The 25,235-nt window shown below is 47.9% G+C and overlaps 2 protein-coding genes across 2 annotated transcripts in view; one reads left to right on the top strand and one right to left on the bottom strand.

Moving 5' to 3' along the window:
- The window catches only part of LOC119395848 (neprilysin-1), a 198,751-nt gene that overhangs the window by 78,323 nt on the left and 95,193 nt on the right, over positions 1 to 25,235 (top strand). The window lies entirely within an intron of this gene.
- On the bottom strand, positions 14,533 to 16,349 carry LOC125758981 (uncharacterized). The gene has a single exon (XM_049416789.1). The coding sequence runs from the start codon at positions 16,254 to 16,256 to the stop codon at positions 14,835 to 14,837; it is 1,422 nt and encodes a 473-aa protein (XP_049272746.1). The 5' UTR covers positions 16,257 to 16,349; the 3' UTR covers positions 14,533 to 14,834.

Below are 25,235 nucleotides of genomic sequence, written 5' to 3'. Positions count from 1 at the left end.
CACGCCAAGGCAGGGTATACAGAAAGCCGCTGCGCAGCTATCCGTTTGTGTGCACACTGATCCGTCGGTGTACACTTGTAGGTGGCCGTGGTACATGGTACTCAAGTGGTCCAGCACAAGAAACTTTGCTTCCGCGGCTGGAATGGTGCGTTTCGCTGGTAGCTTGGGTACGCTGAAGTTACAGGCAACGTCCACAAAAGACCATGGCGGGTCCATAGGGCGCCGTTTAGGCAATTTCAAGCCTAAATATCGAAATGTGGTCAGCGCCGCGTTGAAATGTGAGCCAGTTCTTGCTCTGAGCCGCCGGAGAAGCGCCGTGCCTGCGAAGGACTCTCCCAGTCTTGACAGCTGCGTCAATAAGGCCTGGGACGCCAAAAGGCGGAGCGGAAGAGACTCTGCTTCATTGGTGACCTTCTCGTTTGAAGCCGCCTGAGGAACTCCCATCGCCAAGCGGAGACCCTTTCTGTGCACTGCCTCTAAGCGTTCGAACTGACTTGGTGATGGTGATATCAGCGACAGCTGATAAAGAATGCGGCTTGTTATGAGCGCAGCGTTCAATTTAAGCATGGACATAGGATTGTTGCCCCAACGTACCCCTGCCATGCGACGAAGAGCGTTGATCCTTTGCACTGATGCAGTGACTATACCATCAACCGCACGTCGCCATAGTAGCTTGTTGTCGATGGTAACGCCTAGGAAACGGACACTTGTTGCACAACGAATTGGGTGGCCTCGAATATTCAGCGACAGGCGTGTTGACCTCCGTTTCACTCCCGGAAAGAGCATGAAGGTCGATTTTTCCGCTGATAAAGACAGGCCAAGTGTCGACAAGTGGCTTTCAATGATAGAAATGGCGCCCTGTGCTATCCGGGCCAAACGTTTGTGCTGGTACCCTGAGATCCAAATGCAGATGTCATCGGCGTAGATTGATATTTTAACTGCTTTCAGAGCTAAGTGCATAGTGTCAGGAAGGCTGGCCATGGCAGCGTTAAAAAGCAAGGGAGATAGAACACGTCCTAGTGGGACGCCGAGGGAAACGCGTCGCTCTTCGCTCGTTACATTTCCAAGCTTAACCCGGACAGAGCGGTCTCTGAGAAATTCATGTACGAACCGAAGAGCATTTCCCGACACACCCATGGCTTGTAGCCCGTTGACGATGCCTGCCTGAAGCACACAATCATAAGCCTTGGCAACGTCCATGAAGACCGCGAGTGTCGAGAGGCCGCTGGCATGGTAGTGCTCGATGTGGCTTAATAGGTCCAAAACACTGTCCTGGGCACTCAGTCGTGGGCGAAATCCCGTCATACACGATGGCCATCGTCTTCCTTGCTCAAGGTACCAAGTTAATCTTGTACATATCAATCTTTCCATCAACTTAGATACACATGATGTAAGTGATACCGGTCGATATGATGCGAGGCTCGCAGGATCCTTTCCGGGCTTAAGGACTGGCACCACCCATGCTGTCTTCCAAACAATTGGGATCTCTCCCGTGCTCCAGACATGATTAAATAGGTCCAAAAGGGCCCTTCTTCGCTCATATGGCAGATTTGTCAGCATCTGGTTGCTGATCAAATCGGGACCCACTGCACAGCGTCTTCTTAATTTGCTAAGTGCAATATCCAGCTCTCGAAAGGTGAATGGCGTATCCATCGTGTGGAGTCCATGAGGTGACAGAGTAATCGCCGCTCCTGCTGATCTGCCAGTTGTGTATGCGTCTGCGAAATCCTCTGCAAGGGCTTGCAAATCTTTCCCTTGTTTCAGAGCGAGTGCTTCGAATGGCCTGTGTGAGCGGATCTTCCCAGAAAGACTGTTTATTACTGCCCATATCCTTGTCAAGGGTGTAAACGTCGATAAACTCTCACAGAAAGCGGCCCATTGAATTCGTCTTAATTTTTTTGTGTGGCGACGGATCGCAGCGTTTATCCTGTTATATTCAGTTTTCGCAGACGGATTTCCTTTTTTTCTCATGAGTTTCCGCTCCGCTCGTCTACGTGCTGCGCAGAGGTTCCTTAACTTCAAGTCAGGAGCAGGAAAATGATCGGGCAGTTTCAGCAACGAAGTTGCCGCTCGCTTGCTTTCTAACATATCTGCAAACAGCTCACCAGTGGATTCCTCCAACGCTTCTCTGTCCCAGCGAGTCACATTGCAGAATTGTCGACCTGCAGTCCGAAATCCCAGGATATTGGTGAAGATGGGGAAATGGTCGCTACCCATCCTGTCTGGAGCCGTGGTCGATGATACCAGAAGGTCCGTGGAGTGAAGTACAATGTCTATCGCACTCCATGAATCTGGTGGCCTGAAAAATGTAGGTTTTCCATCGTTCGCCACACATAAGTCAGCAGCATCCGCAGCTGCTAGAAGTTCCTTGCCTCGCAAATCTACACTCTTATCTCCCCAGAGCGTATGATGCGCGTTAAAATCACCAAAGATTATTCGAGGAGCGGGACATCGAGCGCAAAGGTCTTTTAGGAAAGCCTCCATGGAGACCTTCTTTCGTGGGCTTATGTACACCGATATCACGCTCAGTTTTCGGTTTCCCAGACACACTTGCACAGCAGCGACTTCCAATGAGTTGGAACAGAGGTCTTGCACTGGTAAGGTGACGTGAGGTATTTCCCGCCTTAGGTATATTGTGGCGCTTCCATTTGCAAATGACGGTATGCTCGGATTGCCGTGTCGGATGTACCCTGGGAGCGTCCTTCCATTTGGGAGACCGGCTTCTGAGAGGGCTAGAATTGGTATAGGGATGTCTCGCAGGAAAAGGTTGAGTTCGCACATACGTTGCAGAAGACCGGCGCAGTTCCATTGCATGATTAAGGGCACTTTTGAAGGACGGAATGGACCAGGTGGGCGAGATATTGCCATTATTCTACTGTGTGTATGTGGAAGCAGAGCATAGTATCACTGACTCTAGAGCCAGTACTGCTTCCAACATGTCCTTCGTTGAACTCGCAGGCATCTTAGCGACGTGTGAGCGTAGTGCGGTGAACAGAGCGCGAATAACGTGCTCGAAGTTTTCTTGCTGATTGCTTCCACTTGGCACTTGAGGTGGGCTCAATGCATCAGCATAGGTGCGCTTGGCGGACTCTTTTGTGATACGTTCTTCAGCAGCGTTGAGCACTTGCGTTGACTCAGTACCAGCTCTTGTCGGTTTCAGGCGCGGAAAATTCCCCGCATACTCATTTTCCAAACCACCATGTTGTGGCGCGCCGGACGTCTTCTTTGTGTTCGATGGCTCGTTCACAGTCTTCGGGCCGAGGACAAACGTCTTATTCCTTCGCTGCGCAGCTGTTCGTGCTGGACATCGGCCGTAGCTCGCTGGGTGGTCGCCGCCACAGTTTGCACACACCAGTTTTTCTTTACTGGTACACGTCTTAAAGTCATGAGGCCCCCCACAGCGCTTACACCTCTGTTCCCCACGACAATGCTTTGCAACATGTCCAAAACGCTGGCATTTGAAACAGCGTGGCGGCGTCTCCACGTAGTCGACAAGCTCGTGTCTGGTGAAGCCAAGGTTGATCTTGTCTGGGCGTTCCGAATTGGGAGCGAATGTGAGAACCACAGAGCCAGTGCGCCTTGATTCCCACTCGGAGGGCGAAGTTTGGACCCGTCGCATGACTCTTCTTGCGTGGTATACTCCCTGAGGTCTCAGGTAGGTTAGCAGCTCTTCGTCCGAGTACCATCGTGGGACCCCTTTTATAACGCACGTATTTTTCATATAGCTATGGGACACACGGGCAGATATGGCTAGGCCGCAGATAGTCTTGGTCTCTAGAATCATGTTAGCTTGATCTTCCGTCTCTATATCCAAGAGCAAGGCTCCCTGTGCTGTGAAACGGCTCTTAACTGGGGATCCACCGAGAATCGTTTCAACTTCAGAATATAGGGCAATAGGGTTCACTTGCCTCAAGTTAGCTCCTTCGGATGTTGGAGCGATTAACACAGGAATGCCCACCGTCCTATCTTTGCGATGGCGCACAAGCCGAAAACCACCCTCGTCCATGTCTAGATCTGTGAGGTTCGCCACGTTGTGGTCTCCGATGACAGTTGACTCGTCCTCAGATTCAGTGCTGTGTTGTCGCTTGCAGTCAGGCATGCTTGCGCAAACCAGCTGGTGCTTAAGACCCGGTGTCACTCCTTGGGAGGTCATGGCGGCGCTCTCACTGACGCTTGTTTCGGTCCTTCTAGCACCTTTCGACGCGGCGGGCTGCGCAGCACCCGTCGGTTGCCGATACGGAAGGTACCTTTTCGAGTCGTCCGACGTCTTGAGCAGTTCTGAGACGTAATATAAACAAAAATATCGATAAATGCAGACAGAGCTACTTAGACAGGCAGCAACAGCTTCGTCGTCTTCTTCCTCCAATCTAGTGTACTTGTAGCCCCAAGAGAGCTTAACGGGCTCTAGAAACGCCGCTCTTCGAGCTTTCGCTGTGACTGTGCTGCGGTTTCCGCGCAGGCCTGGCGTTTTTGTTTTGAGACTTGCAATTTGAAGTAGCAGGCACTTCTTTGTGCATTGCATTCCTTGGGAGCTTTTCGCTTGCACTTGCCCCAGAGAAGTTTCAAAATCCAGCTCCTCTGCTGGTGGCAGCGACCCATGAACTGCACTGAATCCTTAGCTGACAACTGCACCTTCAACTTCATGATATTCTCCGAAGGTGAAAATCTTCCTGCTGCCCTCATCGCTTTCCTTTCGAAAATTTTCATTTCGTTCGTCGTGAAAACAGATGTCTCAAACCTTAGGCTTCGTCGAGAGCTCTTTGTTGGCGCGCGGAAGGGACCTGTTCCATGCGGAGCGAAGCGTTTCTAATGCATCGTATAGCAGCTCGTGCACCCAGGAACACGACACATCACCATCGTTCTATTGGTGACCGCACTCAGCACACCGCGACTAGAGTACGAGGATCGCAAAACCGAGAACGCAGCTAAACCCATGTGTAAACACAACGACAAACCACGTGCACGGCCGCGGACAGAGCGCTGCGCCGCCCCAACCGTGCCGTGCTGTCCGAACAAGAAGGAACGGCAGCGCCACGAGATGCGAGAATCGGTGGCCGGTCCGCGCAACCACACGAGTTCGAAACTGAACCTGGTCTATAGTGTAACGTTGAATGTAGTGGTATAGGCCAGCAAGAGCTTAGATCCCCCCAGGGACGAGCGCCGAAGGCGATCTATATATATATAACTATATATATATATATATATATATATATATATATATATATATATATATATATATATATATATATATATATATATATATATATATATATATATAGTGAGAGAGAGAGAGAGTTTTTTATATTGCCGTGCTTTGGTGGCTTTGTTCAAACATTCGCCTACCTGTGGAGGGTTGTATAATGCTTGCACAGGAAGCGTTAATTAATTATACCAGTGGATTGAACTTAGGAAGAAAAAAAAAGAATATTTACATTAGAGCAAGTACCCACACACAAACGTGGTGAAAAATTCGTGATTTTCACAAGCGAAACAACAAAATTTAACATTAATGCATTACAGGCACTTCTTGCAAACTGATGAAACGCCCATTTGTCTTGATCCATGCGTAAAGCTTCTTTTTTTTTTTTGTCTAACTGTTCTATCTTGGTTAGCAAACCGCGTATAAATTGGATGATTAGCAAATTGCAGCTCACAAAGTAAATCGAAGGCAGTGAACATTTGGGCAACGAAATAGAAAATTACCTATATATTATTGCTAGGCGAGTTATTTGTTCAACAAGACCCAGAGAGCGCTTTCTTCTTCGTACAACGCAGTTTTATTACCCTGTAGACGGATATCGGCGACCATCCAGTTAAGATTGAGGCTCATATTGCTAACGTTGTTAGCCAAATAAGAGCTGTCTAACCTGTAAGAAGGGGTCGCCGCAGTAGTACAGTGGTTGTACTGTGCTCGGATACGGACACGAAGTACGCGGGCTCGATCCCGGCCGCGGTGGTCGCGTTTTGATGCATGCGATATGTTAGAGGACAGTGTGCTTATATTTAGATGCATGTTAAAGAACCACAGTCGATTGAAATGTCCAGAGTCCTCCGTATTGTCGTTTTGGCTCGTAAAACCTACTTTTGTTACCTGTAAGAAGGCGATACGAGCTAAACGGTGGCGCAGGGCAAGCGTCAGCACCGGTTTTCCTTGCCCCAACACGTTTTTTTATCATAGCAAAATCATCACAAAAACATGTAAAAGGGGAGTAGCACCGACGATTAATATTTACGAATATGCCACTCAATTTATGTTTTCAGTAAACCACAGCAAAGCGTGGCTAAAAATTCCTAGCAGAAGATGCATCTGGGAAAAGGAGATGTCTTTCGCCTCCCCTATGCACACCCACCAGAAGCACCTAAAAAAAAAAAAACTTTTTTTTCGCCTCGCTGCAAGCATTCGTGCGCGTAGCAGCCCGCGGTCGTTACGAAGGTGGGCTAACAGCATGGCCGGAGGTCGCAGGTCCGGGCATCCTGTGTCATGACAGACGGCACCTGTGCCAAAGAGTGCAGAACACGGTGGTACTCGCGTGCAAAGGGGCATTGTTGCCATTGCCCAGGGCGAGTTGTTAGCGAAGGCGGACGGCGACCGTTAACAAGAAAAGGGTTTCGCAAGGGAGCGAGTGGAAACGAGATAATTGGGCGGCCTTTCTGCTTTTAAACCGGGACGTGCGCTTCTTTAGACGAGCAGGCCACGCCACCGGTCTCGCGCTTCTGGCTTTTCGGAAGTGTCTGCTGCGGACGCGTAGGGAGCCCACGTCACGGCGTGTTCAAGGACATTCCCCTATTGACCCTCAGCTGACCTTTTGAATGCGGCAGTAGGCTTTGGAGAAGGACAGTGAAATTGCGTTTGGAGTGCAGAGAACGTCAAGCTAGGCTCCGGTGGGCGCGCTGCTCAAGCCAGATAGCTCCTTGAAACGTGGTGCTGTAGAGAATGAAGCCAGCGGTTTCCGTGATGAAGGCTCATTGAGTTTTACTCGATGACCCTTTTCATCCGCAAGGCCGTCCTACTAACCCTAATCTAGGTATACAGTGTTTGCGTTCTACTCGTTTATCGTTTGTGTAGCTTCTTGGTTACGTGGTCCTTATACGGTGTCGTTGACCCTTGCTGCCAATGTGGGATTTTAGACTATGCAGAACAGCCGTATACATACGCTAGAGATTACCACTAGTTGAACTTGGCACGTTACCGATCCTCAACACGAAGCTTTACGCCATGTTTATGTGGGCATTCAGTGATCATGCCACGTCAAAGTTCGCTCCTTATAAATCACCTTAAAGTATCACTGACAAAACTGGAACTGGCAGTACTTTATTTATGAGTTCCCCCGCACCGACTACGTAAATGACACATTAACGGAAAGAGGTTCACACGAAGATTTGTCTTTATTTAATCCCATTTCTTTGGTCTCGCCGCGTTCCTTCTTCTTGATTGTGCTGTGGTAGTGCTTCGCTCTAGAATTGCATTTCTTGGTCTTCTTCATCGTTGTGCTCTGCATTTCTTGCGCCTCATTTGGCGCCTCGTTGGTCCCCCCCCCCCGCACTTTTTTAGATCATGTGACCAGCGTTACGCCAATGACGTCAATGGCAGAGGTCGACTGAAACAGCTTCGGTGCAATAAATGAAGCTGGAATCACCGTGACCGGAAGTTCACATCTCATCCTCTTCCGCTAAGCGCTGGATTGCCTTCTTACTTCGCGTTTTTAGCTACACAACGAGAAGGCACCTACGGATCTGCAGCACACAACTATGGGAGGCGATAAATATAAGCGATGCAATGCACAGTATAGATCACAGACACGTTAAGAGGACGCAGGCGTATTGAAGTTTAGTATTACAACTTAATTGTAAGATTTTACGCGCGAAAACCGGCTACGATTATGACGCACGCTGTGGTGAGACTTCGGACAATAAGTCCGAAGTCCCACCACAGCGTAAAACCACCACAGTCTGGTGGTTTTACGTGTGCATGAATATAACTAGTATAGGGTGTCCTCGCATTTGTCCCGCGTTGAAATGTGGCCACCGTGGCCGAAAATGGAGGCGGCGTCTGTTCGTAATATTAACAAATTAAAGGCGGTGAAAATTTCGGGCATCGATACAGGAAATAATTTATTCTGTAAAGGATTGCTTTGATACAACACTAAAGAGCGCTTTCTTGTTTGTACAATGCACTTTTGCGGTCCCCTACACGGCTATTCGTGACCGTGCGGTGAAGATTTAACTTCATGTCTTCGTGTAAATAACCACCTTAGCCAGACTAAGAACAGACGAACGTGTAAGATGGTGCCGCCGCGATGGCATAATATCAGATGTGGTTGGCTGCCGACCCGAAAGACGCGGGTTCAATCCCGGCCGCGGCCGCATGCTTGCCACTGGGCACGGTTGCCATTGAGACTTTCATTCCACTTCCAAAAAAATCAATAAAGCTCTCATAGGAGTTGTTTTACACTGCGGGTACAGCGCCTTCGTATGGTTCAGATGCAGGAAGGAAGGAATGCAAATTCACATTCTGCAAACGAAGTTATTTAGCCCAGTGGTTAGAACACTCTCCTTCGTCGCGTGCGGCTTAGGATGTTTTGTTTGACACATTTATTCCGTTAGAGCTACGACCTCCTCACGTGAGAGAGGGCCGATTGGACAGACATGCTTACGTACTTAAAAGGTGGATGAGTCAAAGTACTACGTGCTCGACTAAGAGAATGCTGCCCCGGATATTGAGGACGTCGAGCCATTTTCGGCATCGCAGCGGAGAGCCACTGCTAATGGAGCCGATGTTAGTAACGGAAAGTCGATGTACGATACAGAATGAAACCATCGTAGGCGCGCTGGTTTCCAGATGCAAAATTCCGCACGAATTGCTCAATGCTCAAGCTGAGGGGATCTACACGCCAACCGTGGTTGAGTCAAAGCATCTGCAGCTTATGCTTTTTATTTTATATCCCTGTCAAAGAACAGTATAAGATATTTCATCTAATAATGCGGCTTTCCAGCCTATCTGAAGTCATTTCCGAAAGGATCAATTCATGGTCCATTGCTACAATGTACGCAATCATGATCGGATTGAGCGATACACCTTGTGATTAGGTGGAAAGCGTGCAGGGGTCATTGGGAACGTTTGAAAAGGAGCCTGAACTTGAGCTAAAAGTAGGCAAAAGCGGCTATGCCATTTGTTTGTATGTGTACCCAAACCAAACACAGCATACCGAGTGACACTCTATTAATTATGTTTCCAGAGCATCCTGTCAAACGCTGTTGGGAATTGTCCGAAAACCCTTGAACACACACACACACACACACACACACACACACACACACACACACACACACACACCACACACACACACACACACACACACACACACACACATATATATATATATATATATATATATATATATATTAATATATATATATATATATATATATATATATATATATATATATATATATCAAGGGAAGGAATTTGTTAATCTAAGATTTGTATGTGACAGAGTGGACTTAAGGTACGTCATACACCTAAAATTCGAAACATAAAAAATAATATATGATTTGTGGTGTCAGTGTCGGAGCACTGCCGCTCGCGTGTGTGGTGTACCGCCTTTCGTTTTCGAGCCTTGCGTAGGGCAGTGTTTGTTTCCTGTGCGTACGCGCCACCGAAACTCGAGACGTTCGAACTCAGGGCTTTTTTACGAGCGTATTCCGCGAATTCTGTGTACGCGCTGGCTGCAGGGGTGTGGTCCCCGCGGGGACAAAAGGCCCATCTCGACGGAGGAGCCAGGCCGGAGCCTCCTGGGAAGGCAGTTAGCTTCGAGGCACGAACTGGGACGGACCGCGGGGCAGCCAGAAGAACGACATGTAACCTTTCGTTTTAATACAGTTTGCTTTAAATCTTAAAATTGTATTCTTTCCTTCATTATTTCCCTGACATGGCAGACTGCAGATATTCTTATTGCATCGTTCTGCCGTCAGCAACAAAACGACACAACCGAGTTTGTGCGAATTGAACCTACAGAACCCGAACCTGATGCAATGCTGTGCCAAGAAACCGAAAAATCAGTTTCTTCAATGACATCACACGCGAGCCCGGAAGAACAAAACATGCTACGCACGATATTGCTCAAGAACTGCTCAATATTCGCAACGAAGTCTGACGCGCTTGGACTGTGCCCGCACGTTGAGCATTCGATTGAGCTCCGAGATAGCATACCTGTCACATCAAGACCTTACAGGTGCTCTCCCGCAGACCGTGAGTTCATCAAACGTCAAGTTGATGACTACCTGGTGAAGGGCATCGTCCGACCGAGTGACAGTGAGTACGCCGCACCAACGATTGTGGTTGACCAGCCGAACCGCCCGACAACGCCTCGACGAATGGTGCACGACTACAGAAAACTCAACGCAAAGACGGTAAACCCATCTTACCCGATGCCAATCATCGAAGACGTGATATCAGATATCACAAGAGACGAATCGAATGTACTTCACCGTCATGGACGTTAAGGCCGCTTTCCTAACGATTCGAGTGAAGGAAGACGACATTCATAAAACTGCATTTGTCACACCGGACAGCAAATACGAATATCTGAGAATGGCCTTCGGTTTCTGCAAAGCGCCGCAAACAATGCAGAAAGTGATGCGCCACACATTCGAAGGCTTGCCACGAACCGCTACGTACATGGACGATGTCGGCCAAGGAGCATCTACAGTTTCTGAATCGCTGAAGATCCTGGAAGAAGCTTTACACAGAGCCAAGCTTAACGGCTTAAAGATGGACATTCGAAAGTGCCCGTTCATCCGTGACAAAGTGACTTTCCTCGGATACGTGATCACAAATGAAGGTCGCACCCCAGACGGCTCACGCATTGCAGCCTATCGACAAGTTCGAGCCACACGCCAACCCGAAAAAGTTGTACTCGTTCTTGCAATTTGTGAATCACTATCGCAAGTTCGTCCCGAACTTCTCCAAAATAACACGTCCATTGAGAGACCAAGTGTGTAAAAAGACGAAGTTTGAGTGGACATCGGAACACCAAGCTATCGCTGATAATCTCAAAAGTACGCTCAAGTCTCCCCCTGTTTTGGCGACATTTCGTCCCGAATGCCCGACACAATTCAGTCTACGTCGACGCTTGTCAAACCGGACTAGGAACCGTGCTTACGCAAACACAAGACGGCAAGGAGAAAGTGATTGAATATGCAAACCGATCGCTCAACGAGCATGACTCCAAGCTTCACTCCAACGTCCTCGAATGCATGGCACTGCACTGGGCAATAACTGAAAAATTTGCTCTGTACCTACGAGGAGGACCGCGATTCACCGTATTCACCGACAACTTCAGCCTAACAGTATCTCGTGCAGAAGGGAGCGACCAACCGCCGATTTGCTCGCTGGACGCTCGACCTCGCTGAGTACACGTTCGACGTACTGCATCGTCCCGGTCGGCTCAACGGAGCAGCAGACGCTCTTTCACGACTGGAAGAGAAAAGAACGTCAGGAGACGTCCTCGAAAGAGAGGATGCGGAGAGGCATGTGATTCTGCAGACATTGATTATTCGCAATCACGAGACGCTGAAGCAATTTCAGGCCATGGACACAGAATGTGCGAAGATGATGAACGAAGGAGCGAAAGACGACAGCGTCAACTCGACAGACGGCGGCGTTCTAACCAGACAGATGACTGAGAAAGGCCGCACAGTTAAGAAAATTGTCGTCCCGGGAGCGCTGTCATGAAAATATTCGACGACAGCAATGGACACCTTCGCGCAACCAAAACGAAGGACCTCATCGCGCGAAGGTATCGATGGCCATCAATATCTAAGGATATTAAATCATACGTTCAGTCGTGTCATACTTGTCAGGCAATCAACGCTCGGACGAAACGGAGGAAAGGTTGTTTGCATCCCCGACATGTGCCGAACGAACGCAACATCGTTTTATCGTTGGATCACATTGGCCCACTCAACGCAACGGAGGACGAAGGCTGCGTGTTGCTCTGCATTGACCATGCCACACGATACATGGATGCTGGCATCGTACCAAGTACGGCGTCGACGCGCTATATCGACTACCTCTTGAACCGATGGATACCACGATTCGGCGATCCTGAAGTGATCATTACGGATCAGGCGAGAGGCTTCGTGAACAAAAAGACGGCTTCTCTCCACAGAAAACTTGGAATCGAACACTTGAAAACGCCTCCGTATTGGCCTCAGGCAAATGGCCTCGTGGAGCGCATGGTCGCCACATTGAAGCAAGTTCTGAGAAAGCTTCTCAGCCAGGCACAAAGCTGGGAGCGCATGCTTGCTGACGCCGTCTTCGCCATCAACGTGGCAAAGTCTGAGCAAACCGGATACAGCGCATTCTGGCTAATGCACGGCTACCAACCCAAGCTTCCAGGTGAACTCAACATTGGAGCGATCCAAAACGATATCGAAGAGTCCGAAAGATTGCGTGGACTAGCAGTAGCGCGCAAGGAAGCCAGAGAAAAGTTGAAAACGAGCCAGCACTACTCGACTCTCCGTTACGATGCGAGGCGAAAAGTTCCCAAATTCAACGTTGGCGACAAGGTGCTGTGCGCCATTGGGGCTCGCCGTTGGACTTTAGACCCCCGCTTCGAGGGACCGTAAGTGATTGTCGGTTTCCGAGGAAAGAACATCACCCTCATTCGGCGAGCTGCGACGTCGGGAAGCGACGCCGACAGGGCCGTCAACATCGAACAGGTGCGTGTGTACCATGAACGAGGTGACGACGCCGCTGAACTTGCGGACACCAGCATCGGCCTTCAGTTGGGGCGTGGAGCTGAGGACAGCTCCAACTAAAACGGAGATCGTGTCAGTGGGTGAACTCCCGTGACCGTTTCCCCATCTTTCCTGTCCTCTTTTCTCTTCGTTGGATGGATGTGCTCCTATCACTTTTCTCTCTATTTTCCTACTTTTCTTTTATTCCCTCCTTACACCCACCCCTACAAGGCACTGCGCCGTGTCGCCTATAGGCAGACAGAAATTAGGTGCCTTTTTCCTTTCCCTAATAACCACTGAAGAAGAAGAAGTGTCAGTGTCGGAGCACTGCCACTCCGCGTGTGTGTACCTCCTATCGTTTTCGAGCCCTGCGTGGGGCAGTGTTTGTTTCCTGTGCGACGCGCCACCGAAACTCAAGACGTTCGAACTCACGGCTTTTTACGAGCGTATTCCGTGAGTTCTGTGTGCGCGCTGGCTGCAGGGGTGTGGTCCCCGTGGGGACGAAAGGCCCATCTCGACAGAGGAGCCAGGCCGGAGCCTCCTGGCAAGGCAGTTAGCTTCGAGGCACGAACTGGGACGGACCGCGAGGCAACTAGAAGAACGACATGTAACCTTTTGCTTTAATACAGTTTGCTTTAAATCTTAAAATTGTATTCTTTCCGCCATTATTTCCCTGCAGTGGACATTATTATAGACAGCTATTAGAATAGACGCTTCGACAAATTTGCGCGAGAATGATGGTTGTGGATCAAGCGAAGAGTTATATTTAAGGCGAAAGCCTTACGTACTTCACCAAGAGATAAAAGTGACCGTCGGCGTCAGCACGAACGATGTAAAAAGTAATTTCATCAGAGATTACTGCTTGTTGGTGTCAACATGATGTAACAGATAGCAAAATGCGCGACGTCATTATGACTTCACTATGACGTCATCTGATGACACCGTCACGTGAAATCACCGGATGGTCGGAGGTGTACCGATCACGAAGGCAGTGCGATACCAGGGGAGGTCCAGAAAGCTTGCAATGCTCCCGATCCTGGAGGCAGAGCAAAATCACTTTAGGTGCACAAAGCTTTCGGGCGATGAAGGGGGGGGGGGGGTCAAGGATCGATACATCGGCTGAGAAGTTGAAGAAGAAGAGGACTCAGAGTTAATCACACGTTCACAAACACCGTTCAAGTGCAACTCTCTTGCATTAGGGTCGCTTTACGTTTTGGTTAATATATAGTATCATATTGAACAAGCGAAAACGGAGACCGAAGTTGATTGGTCTTGAAAGCCACCGGTATGTTGCAAAAAAATGCCCCCACCTCCCCGAAGGGAATCGTGAGGAAATGCGAATGCATTTCTTGCGCCGAGAGTACACGGCGTAGTAATCGCTTCACTCCATTTATATATACGTGCGAGCGAGCGGACAGGAGAGTGGGCAACACCACCTAAATACTGAAGGCCTCCCCACGCTGCTGTGACGTCACGGAAGTGAGATCGGCCTGGTAGTTGGCTTCACTGCGCCGAAACGGTTGTATCGAGTTCGCTACCGGTCTCTTCGCATGCAAACAGCCTGTGAATTTAAATTTACCCTCACAAATGCTTCTTATGCAATAGGTTTTCACATAACCTATTTCAATAATGTAGTTTTATTTCTGATTCGTACAAAGTGCTCCCGCGGACCACTGGCTGTCGGCATGCAAACCCACCATCCCATTTTTTTTTTCAGACATTTATGTAAACAATCGTAAGATTTCCTTGTTTTTTTATTAGTTTTTCCTGACAACCGTTACCGATGGGGCATTTAGCAAACACACGTATTGCTGGTATGACTTCGATACTTCGAGATTTGATGCAGAAAGTATTTTGAACTTGACTGATGCAGCAATCTCCAGTAAGGCATTTATAAATACAAACGAAAGTCAACTTTCTCATTCATTTATTACACTTTCAACAGTTCAAAATGAACATGGCATAACAATACCTACAAACAAATCATTTCACATGCAAACAAAACAGTACAAACTATTACCAAACAACATATGCTTGTTTGCATATGCAGCTTCTTACAAAACAACATGGCCTGCATATGCAGCTAAAGAAGGTCAAGGCTGCAGTGTCTTTAGCTTTCGCTTTTTTTCTTGTTTACTGGCCGTAAGCTTGTCATTGTTCTGTTTACACAGATTACTTAATAAAAAATTCGCAGCCGCACTAAGAATATACTTCATGACGAGCTGTGGTGAATGCCCCCGGTCACAAGTGTCAAGGTCTTCATCGCTATCGGTAAGCGATGACGTCAAGGCAACAAGAAGCTCTTTTTGCTTCGGAGAATCATAAAACTCAGTCGCGTTTTTCTCGCTTACGAGTTGCTCAAGCACTATTTCCATTGTCAAAACTGCCTGCACAACTACAGGTTGAGGAAACTTGAGGCCACCTCTCGTGGCACTGGCAATAAGTGAAAAATCATCATTCTCAAAACTTTCGTCTTCTAAAACAAGATTGTCCTTGCAGGAGGTACATGCAAGCTTTTTTACAGCTGCATGTGCACAGTAGCCTGCCACATAAGTAATGGCAGGAAGCATCGGCTGCTTCTTCTTGATGTCTTGCTCTCTTATGGCAACACCAAACCGCTTCATATACTGTGGGTCGTTAAGAGAGCCACATGGGGTTAGAACATCTAGATGAGGGAGTTCGGGGAGCTCCAGCACTTTTTGCAATCTGAGCTTGTGCTCCGACTCGTATATCTGCCGTATAGACACGTGATACTGCGCTCCCGACAACTGCCGATATTTTCCAAATCTGTCCTCTAGGCAGTCGGTTTGGAACTTTCCCAGCAACACGTACGAGAAGCCGAGCTCTTCAATGCAGTAGCGGGTTACTTCTACAAGAGCGTGACAAGTGTGGCGGAATGCACAGTGTGTTTCGCGAGTCAGGTGGCCTGCATCATGCTTTAGACTTTCCCAAAATTCTAGCCAGTCAATTACACTGTTGAGGAAATCGATCTGAGGGGAAGACAGACTTCTCACAGGCTCTTGAAAGCCATCGCGTAGGCGCTGTCCCTTGTGAGGCGTTTTGACGTTTACGATGTTCCACCAAGTCAAGATGATGCGGATAAATTCAGCTGTGCCTTTGGCATGTTGAAGTTGAGCTAACTTGGAACTTGTGAGTGCTGTAATAGTTGAAAGGTTGAAAATCTTCAGGGCGAGGTTGACATTCTGGCGCTCCAAGTTGGATGGATTTAATGCTTTTAAAGATAATGTGGGGGCCAACCGCAAGAGCTCATTGCTTTCCTCTTCATGTGCCTTCCTCAAAGTGCCAAATGATGCTGTTAACACTTGTCCATCACTGGAAAGTTCAGTTATGTCGGGAAAAAACATGCAAGTCCCAGGATTACGTTGATTAAGCCAGTTGTTACGGATACACTTGAGAATGTGAACACTGTCCAAAACAAAGAACAAAGGTCTTGAAGGATCAGATGGGTGTGCATAGACAATATTAATTTTGGGGGGATCAGAAAAAAAAGACATTGCTTTGCGGTTAATGGAATTATTGTCAGAAATAACTGCGATCACCCGAAGTCGAGCATCTTCTAGCTCTTTAATGAGGCGCCTGATAAAGCAGTGCAAGTCCTTCGCCTCGAGTTTTGCAACAGGTAGAATATGCACAACATCTTTGTTGGATGACAAAAGGCTCTGAATCATGAAGACGTATGCTGTCCTTGCAGCCACGGCCGCTAAATAAAAAAGAGGTGCGGCCTGCCGAACGCTCTTTTGCGCTGGTGACAGCGCTAGTTCTTGCTCCCGCCGCCGCAACGCTGCACAACGGTAAATTAAACCCGCTCGCACAGGCGGCCAGCCCGCTGCGTGCATTCGTTTTAATGGTCATTACAGTCGCCTCACGTTGATCTGTGATTGTATTTCGGCTATTTACGTGCAAGACACGCCAGATGAGGTGTCAGTATGGTTTCCTTTGCGGTTATTGCTACTATACGCGAGAAGGGCATGCTCCCATGAAGACACACCTATAAGCGTGCTGTACAGCGCCGCTGCCAAAAGATAGATGGATAAATGTAAAACCTTATTGAACAGTGGTTCTTTTTTTTCTTCTACTGGGAACAAAACTGGTCCACTGTTGTTCGTTGATGTCCTCAGTCGTTTGAATCTTCTAGCTTGTGTTATCTGCGTGGACGACTTCCTCATTGCAGGGGCATTTTAGAGATGCGTGATTACTTTCTGCTCTTCAAAATAAACCAGCGTGACATGGAATATTTCCTACGCATATACTTGCTAAATCTGCTGTGTATCTGCTTCGCATTGCACTAATAAGTGCCATTTTAAAATGATACCCAATTCAAACATGAGTTGTTACTACATTACTGAAACACAGTAAATGCAAACGTCTTGCCAACATATTGCACCAAAATGGCAAGTTGGGCGATTTGGCGCGTACTCACGTCCTGAAGAAACAGCGCAGATGAAAAGCGAAAACAAGAAATGGCGGAAAGACACACAGCGCTGCACATCGAACTGGAGGGCCATTGGGTTTTAACTCTCGCGTTTTAAGTCGGTTTTCCACGGCAGGGCTGTGTAGGCGGCCGTCCAGTCCAGAGAATACTTCGACGTCATTCCACTCACCATGCTTTGTTTCAGCAACTTCTGCACGCAAGGGATTGACTTCTTTTCTTGAGCTTCGGCACTCGTCTAGTTAATATTGTTTGCTGTTCGATATGGAAGGAGTAGGGAAAACGCGAACAAGTGGTCTACCTTTCAATGAGGACGCGGCTAGCTTGTAAACTGCAAAAGATGAAAAATGGTCGGCACGGCTATCGGTCGCAGCACCTTGCGCTCTACCTTGAAGTCGTACTGCTTGAAGTGAACGAAGTGAATTTGCGACTTCTTCGCAGCTACCGATCTCCACCACGGCGACAGGTCTTGGGCATTGCAGTTATGGTGAAATGTCCAGTCACACTAAACACTCACTGATAGAGCCAACGCAACCAAAAACCCGCACCTTTTCTACCTCGTAAGCAAGCGTACGGCTGCTCATTTACAACAAGAGCGTCTGCTTGCGCTCGCCCGAGTCAACGCCCCGAGCGTTCGCTTATTAGCGGCCGCTGTTTCCCGATGTGCAGCGCCCCCGCGGTAGCGTCTCAAAACTCAGCATGTCACGCGTTCCCCCATTGAAAACGCACCCATTCGGCAGGCCGCACCTCTTTTTTATTTAGCGGCCGTGTTGCAGCAATGTTGCTGTTCGTAGCTGCACCTGTGACAAAACCACCTTTATATTCGAAGTAGGACTGTAAATGTATCTCGTCTATCATGAGCGTTACAGTCCGTTCATGGTCCTTGAGTGCTAATGCCATTTTTTTGGCATACGACAAGTACAAATCATCTTGTTGCTCCAAAGAAGGACTAATGCTGTATGTGGCACAAACACGCCTAATAGTGTTTGGATGAGGAAGCCTCAACTTCGATGTACTTCGCATGAACTTGTAAGCGTGTGGCGATATTGTGAACATAATACTGGCGAACACAAGTAAGTCGGCTGGATACGTCGCTCCATTGGTCAAAACAATCTGATCTTGCTGCCTCAGAAACTTCATCACTTCTGCCTGCCAGTCAGACGGAAACTGTAATGATGACAGTTCTTCTAAGTGTGCCAACATACGTCGCAAAAGAAGCTCAACATTTGCCTCATCATTTTGGGAGCATTTTACAATTTCCTCAACGCGGTCAAGTGTATCACCAAGTTGTCTAATGTCCGAAATTGAAACAGGGAACACAACGGTGCCTACCTTTTCAATCCGTGTCTCTCCAAAGTATACTTTGAGACAGAGGTCGGCACATACAACTATAGCACAACGCACTACCGGCGCATCTTGAGGCACAAAGTTCAAGAACCACACACTGCCTTTCACGATCACCTTGCTCCAGAAGTCTCCCACCAAAAGCTTGTCCGTGTGACACAAGAGGTCCTCGAGAGAGGAGATGGCGTTGCTCTGCTCTTCCTCTTGTTGAGTGATGAGTGACTCTTGCCATGCATCTTGCAGCGCTTTGGCCTCCATACGAGCCCGTTTTTCTTCTGGGCCTTCGCGGGCTGCACTTTTGTCTTGAGAAAGATACGTGGGGCAGCCAGGGAAAATGCTTGGAACAGTTCCCGGCTTTAGACGCCTGAGTTTAAGCGGAACTTCAATCACTTTGCCAGTGACCGTGTCCGTGTAGCTCGTCGAGGTGACGAAGTCACTCTGGTGAAAGTGCTTTTCGCAGAGCTGGAATCAGATAGAACGTTACGTGTAAATTAACGACAGAAATACCGAGCAGTCCCCACAATTATGCGACCGCAAAAGCAAATATGAGAGCAACGTAACAGGAAACAAAAGGCAGACTTCCTTACCACTGTGTACTTTGATGGCGCAAAATCCTTACGCGGCACGGCGCGCGTCCACGCTGTTCTTTCAGCGGCGCCGACGGGGAACCTGTAGACGCGAACGGTGGGTTCTCCGGCATAATTAGATTTGCAATTGGGCGCACAACAACAGCAGGCATACTGCTTGGTAGTTAATGCATGCCGTGGCAGCAATACTATACTGAGTTGCGTGACAGTGACAGCTCGTTTGCGACCGCCACTAAAACAACGTGGTTTGAGCACAATGTGGCCAGAGCACAGCACACACTTTCCGCTACAAACAGAACTTTGAAGTTTTGAAGGCTGAAATGCAGCGCCTTTTGTAACATACACCATGCACAACGGTAGTAATCAAGCCATGTAGCAAGAAAAAAAAATTTTTTTAGCGAAGGATGAGACTACCGGGGCAAGTTTTTGTCGACTTGGTTCCTGAAAAAAGCTGCCGCAGTCGGGCTCGAGCATGCGATTGGCCCCGCATTAGTTCACAGCCGTAAGCCGTGGCAAGCCATGTCACTCTCTCGTCGTTTTAGTCGGCTTCCTCGACCTCCCCTACCCTCCTCTCAATCCGCCGCCGATCTGACTGTGGTGACGTCAGGCTGTTGAGGGGAGGGGACGGGAAGGCCTTCTCTAATCTAGGTGGTGTTGGAGTGGGGCGCAGGGAGGAGAGAGAGCGAACGACGAGAAAAGGAGCAGCGAAGCACTGCACCTACCCTCTCCTACACTCTCTCCACACACGCGGGAGCTCCGCCGAGCTCCCGTGATGTGAGCGCCCTCACACGCCAGAGCGCTCTCCTCCTCTCCACTCACTCTCCGCTACTCTGCCCACACCACCTGCTTCGGTTGCTAGGGGCGAGGATAAGCGCGCGCTCCCGCAGCTGTTGATATGGGAGAGGGAGTGAGAGGGTTCGCTCGCTGGATTTCAAGCAAGACGGACGTGCCGGCCGCTCACCCGCTTTGCTGTGCGCCGCTCATCGACGGGGCCTCCGCCGCTTCGCCGATGTTGTGCACCGTGCCTCTAGCTGTGTTTCGCGGACCCGTCCCTGAACTCCCGTGACCGTTTCCCCCATCTTTCCTGTCCTCTTTTCTCTTCGTTGGATGGATGTGCTCCTAATCACTTTTCTCTCTATTTTCCTACTTTTCTTTTATTCCCTCCTTACCCCCACCCCTACAAGGCACTGCGCCGTGTCGCCTATAGGCAGACAGAAATTAGGTGCCTTTTTCCTTTCCCTAATAACCACTGAAGAAGAAGCGAGTGAGAGCGGAGAGATAAAACCTGCCGGCGCGCGGACACCGACAGACGCCTGACATGCCCCGACTAAGAAATGCATTCGCATTTAAAAAAGTCACAGTTTCGCCGCAAGGGCGAAGCAATGAATGCGATAGCAAGAAATTGAAATGTCACACGAAGAACCGGCCAGAAGCAGTTCTATATACTTGCAGCGCGCCGCTGGAGCCCAAAGAAGGACGCCCTAAAATAACGCACAGGCATGCACAGCGTAAGGGTGAACTAACAACTGTGACAGTGTGTTTGAACGACGCTGCTGCAAGTGTCGACAATGGAGAATCAGACGCTCTTAGATATTTCTTCTTCTTTTAAACTGCGGCGCGTGGAGCGACCCTGTGCGTCTCCTGCTACACGGGGGCGTCTGATGCAAGGTGTGCCCGGTGTTCTTTGGTTTTTTTTTCCTTTCACATCACAAGTTGGTACAGAAAATGACCACGTTGTCGTGCGCGTCTCAAGGGCACTTTACAAATGGAAAGAAAATTAGGAGCGTTGCTTGATAGAAAAACGCTCACGATCCTCCGAGATTTCCTTACCATCAGCGGAACATTGTGTATATAAATAGCTCGCCGTTATTTCGTGGGCGCATACATGGTGTGTGGTTGACGTAATGATGCATTCACTTAGCGACAATAATCGCACAATCACTGCAAAAGCATTCAAAGGCTTACATGCATATATACTGTGCAAGTCCAGAGAAACAGGTAATGTTCTTCAAAGCTTAACACACAGGGAGGCTGGTAAGGATGAACACCTCGTCAAGATGGGGTGCCAGTCTGGTCTGATGTCAAGTTCTTCGTAAATGTCCTTTAGATGGATTGCCATACGCATGAAATGCATACTTGAAGCGTTTGTGATAATTTCAAATACGCATTATAATAAATACCATGAAAGAAAAAAAAGAAACATGGCGTGTGGTTGAGTTGTCTAACGCAACGCGATGGGGAGCGAGGGGTTGCGGGTCCGAATCCGCGGACGGGTACTTCAGAATTTTTTCTTCTGCTGTATTTTTCTTTGTGCCTTTTTTATATATATGCATACATATACATATCCGGGGCATGATGGCGACGGCAAAAATCAGCCGAGAGTGTCCATGTAATTGCTATCGCAATAATATTGATAATTATTACAGATGTACTGCGCGTCCACATAGCTTATGAGAGTAGACATAACCTTTGCCATTTGGGACGTTAAACCCCAGATATTATTATTATTATTAAGTTTTGCTATAGTAATTTTGGAAGATTCGAGCCAATTACTCAGTAGGAACTTTAGACGTTGAAGGAGTTTTTTCTTGAAGCCGTAGAGCGAAATCGATTAGCAGAGTTAGTAACTTGTAATACGAGTCCTGCTTGAAGTAGCGAAATCTGGTTGAATATCAACAGTATGCGTATCTCTTCGTTTTGTGGAAGTCATACAAGAACACGCGCTGCGCATTAGAATTTGAAACCGAGTCGAAGAAAAAAAAAAGAGTATCGGTGACTCCTTTCGGAGTGTCCTGACATGCCACGTATATGACTCTTTTTAGAGAGACACGTTAACCCTCTCGTGAGTCACACGACTCTCAGAAGAGAGTATACAATGATCTCCAAAGAGAGTCAAACTCCAAAATCAGGGACTCTTCGAAGGAAGTCAAATGACTCTTTTTTTTTTTTCTTAGAATGTAGCATAGGCATCGATGGCGGGCAGCATCAGGCATCAGCGGCGTGCTAGTCACAGGTTTGCCTACATGCGCACAACTTCGCCGCTCGCACTTAAGTAGTCGTTACACGCGTCGGGTGCCTCAGTGCGCACCAGTCCGCTGGAGGACATGCGCGCGTATTTACAATACGACAGAAAAGCTTGGAAACAATGGGTAGTCTTCAGGCTTAGTTGCTATTTTATCAAGAAATAACAACAAAAAAGGTGGCTAGTAAATGCGACAATGTAGGAACCTTATCTATAGAGGGAGTGTAGGCAATGGAGCCAAGCTGAAATTTTCATCGTCCAACGTCCGGGTCTGGCGAGTGCATTATACAAAAAAGAAAAAAAAAGCCAATTTGGCGCATTGTATGGCCCGCCGCGCCAACCCTGCTCGCGCAATCGCATTTTGGTGGGGGCAAAACGCTAGAGGCCAGTGTACTGAGATTTAGGTGCACGTTAAGTACGCCATGTTGTCGAAATAAATGCAGGGTCCGCCTACGGCGTCCCTCGTAATCATATCGTGGCTTTGGCACGTAAAACCCCAGCGATTATTATTATATTGTTATTATTATTATTATTATTATTATTATTATTATTATTATTATTATTATTATTATTATTATTATTATTATTATTATTATTACTACTACCTGCAAGAGGCGATGCGAGCTAAGCGATGGCGGAGGACAATCGTCAGCACCGGTTCTCATTTTTTTTTACGCCTTTTGTATTTCTGCAAAATTGTCATCGAAGAGATGTAAAAGGCGAGTAGCACCCATCATAAAAATTTACAGATACCAGTAAATATATTCAGCATTGCCCCGAAATTACCGGTAGTTTTGTAGGTGTGACCGCAAAAGAAAAAAAAAAGCACCCGCGAGCGCCAAAAAAAATAATAAATAAATAAAACTAGCGGCGCTTGAACGTGCGCCGGTCACATGCGTAATGTGTGCCCCGTTTTCCAATATTTCATGCTCTCTCGGTCGTTGGCTTGCGATCAGCCGCTTCTGATATAAATGTAATCTTTGATCGAGGTTATCGAGGTGACGGGTAATTTCGTGTTGCCACATTTCATTTTTGCCTGGATATGAACGCACGACCATCGTTGTTGCCTGTGGGTCCCTATCAAAACGCCGAACATCAAGAGGGCGAAATATGAAAAGGCCGGGCGTCAGAACGCCGAAAAATTGAAATGCTTGAGAAACGAAACGTCCGAGAAATGAAAATGCCGAAAACCCCGTCAAATTTCATTGCTTCGGAGGTAAATGGACGAAGACGCATGTGCGGTGTACTCCCAGAAGGGTAAAACAAAACTTAGCTGCAAAGACAGTTATGGTCATGTGTTTGACAAGAAAGTAGGTTCTAGACGGTATTCGGAAGTGCGAGAAGCGAGGCGAATGCAACGCCATAGTGATTACCGACCTTCCTGTAGAAGGTAGTCGCATGATAATCTCGAACACAGTGATCCGTGCAAGCCATGCTCTTCCGGCTCATGGCCACCGTGAAACGGGAGCAAGCTATAGAATCGAAGAAAACGTCGAGGGAGCAATCACAGGCGAACCCCGCCGCTCACAAGGCAAGAAGCAAAAGTGACGCGAACATCGTTTGGCATCTAGTCTGGGCAACAGGGGCAATGTCGACTCTATATGTATACCTTTTCTGCGAGGAATTGAACACACCTTATCTGTCTGAAATGCAATAAACAAGGAATCGCTCTGCAACGCGATGAGCTGTGCAGAAATATAGTTTCCTTTTTTTTTTTTTGAGTTTGAACTGTTAGAGAAGGGAAGATGGCTATTGGAAAAGAGGGAGAAAACGCATGCACGTCGTACAAGGCCGGCGGAACCTTCATCTTGCCAAGATACGTTATGTTCCACTATAGCTAGGTGATGGCGGCATTTTAAATTTTCGGTTTTTTATATTTTCAGAGTTTTATATTTTCGGTTTTTTATATTTTCGGCTTCTTGAATTTTCGGTGTTTCATACTTCGGCATTCCGATATTCGTCATTTCGATTTTCGGCGTCTTGAATACAACCCGTTGGCTGTAACGAACTGAAGTGTTCGCGCTGCTTAAAGGCCGAGACAGACGGTACGATTTTCCATGCGATGCGACGGCCGACGCGGCGGTGCGGCAGCCTGAATGGTGGCTGTTCGATGCTATGAAAGGCCAGCATTCCAGTTTTCCCACCGCCGCGTCGGACGTCGAATCGCATGGAAAATCGTACCGTCTGTCTCGGCCTTAAGGGACACTAAAGAGAAACAATGAATTGGTTTAGATTGATAAAGTGTGCTCGGACAACTCTTGTGTAGTTTAGTTCACCACCATAGGTTTATTATTAGAGGAGAAAACCAAGTTCAAAGTTTCATTTTTAAATTTCGCGCCGAACTTTGTAATTCGTGATGTAAAAGGTTTCAAAGAGCATTTAACGTATTTTGGCGCCACTGGCTCGACGAAATTTCCACAAACTCGTTATGTCAAGTCTCTGGCCCCCTCAGAGGACAATGTACTTCGATTTAACCGATTAGCAACTGCGTAGGCCCAAGCAGGCGCCGTCAAAAAATGTGACGTCACGTCAAATGGTGCGGGAATTCCAAGGTGGCGTCACCACCTGTATTTTCTTTTTGCGCGTTTTCTCGCTTATTAAGCGTCTTCTCGCAGCAAGCGTGGTGTTTTTGGTATCGTGGAAGACTACTTTACTAATGCGAGAAAAATCGTTTTGCTCTTTAGTTTCCCTTTAACACGTGGATCACGGTAAAATTCCTGGCATGGAGGAAGGAAACAGTTGGTAGCGAGCGCTGAGCAATGTGATAGAACGAAAGGAAGAAAAAAAGAAAGAAAGAAAGAAAGAAAGAAAGGAAGAGCAAAAAAAAACGCAGTACGTCAGGCACGCAGGCACCCAGCTTCGCTTGGCCCCATTTTCCCAATAGGGGAGGGCTCCTGAATTTTTCTTTTTCTTTTTAGTAAACTACACGAACGCGTGGCTAAAAATTTGTAGCAGAAGATTCTTCTGGGAGAAAGGCCAGTCCCCCACTTCCCAGCCTCCCAAGTACGTAAATACCGTACCGTGGTGGTCAGCTTTAAAAGATATCATTAGTCGCTCGCGGTGGAAACGTGGGCGTTCGGTAAACGGAGCC

Source organism: Rhipicephalus sanguineus, chromosome 6 (genome assembly GCF_013339695.2).
Source record: "Rhipicephalus sanguineus isolate Rsan-2018 chromosome 6, BIME_Rsan_1.4, whole genome shotgun sequence".
NCBI classification, from domain to species: domain Eukaryota; kingdom Metazoa; phylum Arthropoda; class Arachnida; order Ixodida; family Ixodidae; genus Rhipicephalus; species Rhipicephalus sanguineus.
This window is presented reverse-complemented; position numbering and strand designations above follow the sequence as displayed.